Source organism: Scardinius erythrophthalmus, assembly GCF_964197995.2.
Source record: "Scardinius erythrophthalmus genome assembly, chromosome: 15".
NCBI classification, from domain to species: Eukaryota; Metazoa; Chordata; class Actinopteri; order Cypriniformes; family Leuciscidae; genus Scardinius; species Scardinius erythrophthalmus.
The window spans coordinates 39,982,067-39,987,066 of record NC_138235.1 but is presented as its reverse complement, the minus strand read 5'-3'; the positions used below and the strand labels follow the sequence as shown (position 1 = coordinate 39,987,066).

The window sequence follows — 5,000 nt, the reverse complement described above, 5'->3', positions numbered from 1 at the left end:
TCTGGAATCTGAGGGCGCAAAAAAATCGAAACATTGAGAAAATCTCCTTTAAAGTTGTTCATTTATGTTCACGATTGTGCTGCATTCACTCAAAGAAATACATGTTTTCTATATTTACTAAATATCTTCATGGAACATGATCTTTACTTAATATCCTAATGATAAAAGAAAAACCCATATAATGTATTGTTGTAGTCTAGAAATCTAGACGCACCCTAGCGGCAGCAAAATGTATTTTGCAGCCAGTGTAGTCTAGCAACTCTGCGTTGACTTTCGAGCTGGAAAAACCAAACTCTAGTCAGGCCAATCAAATCGTGTATAGAGTCGGTGGGCGGACTTTACATAATGACGACAGAGTTGTGACGGTTCCACGTGAATTCCCTGCTGCTTGAAAACAAAGAATGGCTGATGACGAACAGCGGTCTTTTGAATCGGACTTGGAGTTAAGCTTTTCTTTGAGAAAAGAGCAAAGAACAGCACTGAAGTCATTCTTAAAATAGGAAGATGTGTTCGTAGTTTTGCCGGCCAGATATGGCAAAAGTTGAATCTATCATCAACTAGCTCCGCTGGTGGGCAAACGCTCTGGTTGGTTGAAGCGCTGTCCTATTGTGTGCAGAGGGAATTTGAAAGACAGCCGTTTATCCCGCCCCTCGGATTGAACCCTGCCAATGGTGAGTTGCCAGACCTAACATCTAGTATTGTGGGCTATTGCCACAAATAAACCCGTGCGACTCGAGACTGGTGACGTGATCCAGGGTCACATATTTCCACAACAAGATCAACAGCGCTTCAAACTAACGCACACTTTTCACAACATCCAACTCTCTCCTCTGTCTTTAACTGCTGATGGTTTAGCTCATTTCTTCACTGATAAAACAACAACCATCAGCAGTCAGTTCTCAGCTCCACACACACACACACACACACACACACACACACACACACACCAACCAAACCCACAGCCAGAACCCTTCTACACTCGCTGAAGCAAAACAAGTTCGTTCATGATCTCCCGCCTTCATCCGTAATGCAGAATCCCTGACAACATTCAGAAGATGAACAGCTCTTTACCTCATCATTAAAAAAGAGACAATTGTACGCTTTCACTTTCCTTTAATCTCTCCCTATTCTATCTTACACAACTCTAAGCAATGTCTGAAACGGTGTGTTTTGAGCACTTCGTGTGTTTATTTGCCTCTTCACGATGAATCGCTTCTGCTGTATTCCTCATTTGTAAGTCAGCAATATTAATAGATGTAAATGTTTTCAAATGTATCATTTGTTTTTGTATGTAAATCTATCTATCTATCTATCTATCTATCTATCTATCTATCTATCTATCTATCTATCCATCTATCTATCTATCTATCTATCTATGTGTCTTTATACGAATATATACAACCTAAAGAAATCGTTCTCCAATATTTTGATAATGTAATATCAAATATCTATCTATGATTTGTGAATCATCATCATCATGATTATAATGGCGTGTGTGACTCTTCATGTCACCTGTATGTGAGAGACTGCAGCGCTCGACAGTGACAGCTGACGAGCCACAGCGACCTGTCCGTCAGGATGTTGGAGCAATGAGAGACGCTCAGAGACACAAGACTCCGCCCAGCCGACTTAAGCACCGCCTCCAGCCCCGCCTCCAGCCCGCCCCTCCACACAGAGAGACACAGCACAAGCATCTCATTACATATTATATTTAAAAAGCATGTCAAGTCAAGTCACATTTATTTATATAGTGCTTTTTACAATACAGAACGTTTCAAAGCAGCTTTACAGAGATAACAGGAAAATAATGCAACAGAGTGTGTTTCCAGAAGAAAATAGTGTCACAGTCCAGCTTAAGTAAGCTCAGCGATGGTTCATTTTTGTTGTAAAAAAGTTATTAATTTAGTTCATTTATATATATAGCCGCTCTGGAGTAAATAAAATTTAATGTCCCCAAGTAAGCAAGCCAAAAGCCAATGGCAACAAAGGCGAAAAAGGCGATTGTATACCAGTCATCATGTTTAAGGATATACAGTATAAGCTGTGGGCTCAGAGATTGAAATCGCTGCATGTTAGTGTGTGTTTTACCTCGTGCTCCGCTGGTACTCGTCTTTGCTTTCTTTCTTGCCACGAGATCGAGGTTTGAGGTTGTGAAGAACAAAAGTCTGAGTCTGACAGCACCACTGAGACAGAGTCATCAAGAACTACACAAACACACACACACACACACACTCGAGGTTAGTACGACTTTAAAGGTGCTCTAAGCGATGTCACGTGTTTTTTAGGTTGAAACATTTTGTTGTCACATCCAGCAAACATCTCCTCGCTATCCGCTCGCTGCCTGTCCCCTGAACACACTGTAAAGAGACGCGGTCTCTGTAGACACCCCAGGCTCCACAAACGGCAACAAAAACAAACTGGCCCAGCCTGGACCACGAAACACAACAAACAGTGTTCCAGCCAATCACCGACAAGAATGATGTGGGGGTGGGGGGGGTTAGTGCACGTGCACATGAAGGGGGTGGGGGGTGGAGGAGAGAGATGTTGATGTTGATGTTGATGTTTTGAAGAGGGATATTCTCTTGAATTTGTATATGGCCGACACACAACCAAAGAGACGACGTTCCGATGAACAAATAGCAAAGAAGAGGGAAAAGGAACGCGCAAAGTCCCGAATTTACATTGGAAAAGTTTCGGGATGAGGAGGAGGGAGGGTCTAGCTAGCCTCCGTTTTGTTTGACAATACTTCGAACGCCAACAAGAAGTGACATCACCCAACTTAGAGCAGCTTTACCCTGGGAAGCCATTGCTCTCTGCTGACCTCTAGAGGATCGGCTGGTGTTGTGCTAGTTGTTGTTGGTTAGCTGAGGAAGTCTTGGTGCAAAAGTAGTTATTTGTGATCTGTAAGAGGACATAATACATGGAAATAAACTTCTGAACAGGTAAGACTGATCTGAGCTTCTGTTCGGTTCATTCTAGGTTTGCTGGTTTTGTCTTGTGTTCTGTTTGGGCGTTTGGTTATTGAGACGTGAGTTTGAATTGTTCTGATGTAGTCTTCTGGATATTTTTGATTTAAATTAATTTTGAGTGAATTTTGTGTTGTTTTATTTCAGAAATTTATGTTTCTGTCGTTTCTGTGTGTGTGTGTGTGTGTGTGTGTGTGTGTGTGTGTGTGTGTGTGTGTGTGTGTGTGTGTGTTTGTGTGTGTTTGTGTGAATGTGTGTTCATGTTTTGCTACCCCTTCGGGGTCTTAAACCTGAATGCACACTGAATCATCGGGACATGTGTGTGTGTGTGTGTGTGTGTGTGTGTGTGTGTTAGTGAATGTGTGGGCATGTTTAGCTATACTGAGGACCAAATGTCTCCTCAAGGAGAGTAAAACTTCAGATTTTCTACTTTGTGAGGACTTTTTGCAAGTTTCTAAATTGATTAACAAACATAATAAAAATGTGTTTTTTTAAAGATGCGTAAAAAAAATGCGGAAAGTTGTGTGTGACGGGTAGGTTTAGGTGTAAGGAGAGAATATACAGTTTGTACAGTGTGTGTGTGTGTGTGTGTGTGTGTGTGTGTGTTGTCTTGCCTTTGATGACACACGTGCATTCTCAAGTGTTACTCTGGTCCAAACAGCAGGATGACGTGCGACGCTGCGCCAGTCCTTACACACCTGAAACACACACACACACACACACACACACACACACACACACACACACACTTGATAATCACCATTAAAGTACACACAACAACATTTAACGTCATATTCCCAACACACACACACACACACCTCAGCGACGGTGAGTAGGGAGCGTGTGTCCAGGTAAATGAACACACAGAATAGAGCAGCTTTCTGCCGCAGACGCTCTGAACACACCATCGATTCCCTGCGTCTGCTCACACACCAGTGAAGCCCCGGCAGATCCTGACCTGTTGAGGACAACACACAACACACAACACACTGACTTATCAGCAACCACATAGCAACCATCCAGAGTTGCCTAGCAACCACATAGCAACACCATGGACTCGTGGCTTTACCCGTGCGACTGTAGGTCCTGCATCCAGTGTGTTGTTGTGTGTCGTCCTGTGAGTCTGCGGTGTAAAGGGACCAGTTGTCTGAATCTGCGTCTGTGTGTGTGTGTTGGATCAGCCAGGGCGAGTCAGAACCGCTGTCGGGACCCTCGACTCCTTCACACAGCACATGCTGATACTGTTGTCCGTCCCAGTGACCCTCACAACCGCCCGAACCCACAGACAGTGTCCGAAGCCTCCGCTCACACCTGTAGAGACACATCATTTCATTCACAGATCACACTTCTTTTAAACCTTCGACAAAATCACACAGGAACATTCAGATCTGCGTTCTGAGCCAGAGAGAGCCGTTGTCATGTATAGATATGAAACAGCTTCACACACAGTCTTTTCAACCACACAGTTTCATCACTTCTGTCTTACAATCATTCAGATTATCACAGAAGAGCTGGGATTAAAGTTTATAGATCGGATATAAACACTGATGTCTACAGTAGTGATCAACATAGAGGAAATCACCTTTTAATAGAAACTTGACGCTTCAAATAATGATTGTATCATTACATCGTTACACCAGTAGGTGGCGACAAGTGACTGTTAAAACAAGTGTTTGTCATTGAATCATTCATTCAAGAGATTTGTTCAAAAACACTGATTCATCCAGTAATGAAACAAGTGAAGTCTATATGAGTGAGTCATTGAATCATTCACTCAAGAGATTTGTTCAAAAACACTGATTCATCCAGTAATTAAACAAGTGAAGTCTTTGAGTGAGTCACTGAATCATTCATTCAAGAGATTTGTTCAAAAACACTGATTCATTCAGTAATGAAACAAGTGAAGTCTATATGAGTGAGTCATTGAATCATTCACTCAAGAGATTTGTTCAAAAACACTGATTCATCCAGTAATGAAACAAGGCTGCGTCCGAAACCGCATACTCTCTTGAGCAGGTACTTATTTTTAATAAA

General features: G+C 42.4%; 1 protein-coding gene across 1 annotated transcript in view; it reads right to left on the bottom strand.

Annotated features, from left to right (window-relative positions):
* Positions 1-5,000, bottom strand: part of LOC308702979 (F-box only protein 41) — a gene marked incomplete at both ends in the record, with an annotated part of 20,139 nt that overhangs the window by 7,960 nt on the left and 7,179 nt on the right. Inside the window, 5 exons of the mRNA XM_081386178.1 lie at positions 1,513-1,665; positions 2,089-2,204; positions 3,581-3,664; positions 3,785-3,924; positions 4,036-4,277. Of these exons, the coding sequence (XP_081242304.1) occupies positions 1,513-1,665; positions 2,089-2,204; positions 3,581-3,664; positions 3,785-3,924; positions 4,036-4,277 (735 nt within the window). The remainder of the gene's footprint in view (positions 1-1,512; positions 1,666-2,088; positions 2,205-3,580; positions 3,665-3,784; positions 3,925-4,035; positions 4,278-5,000) is intronic.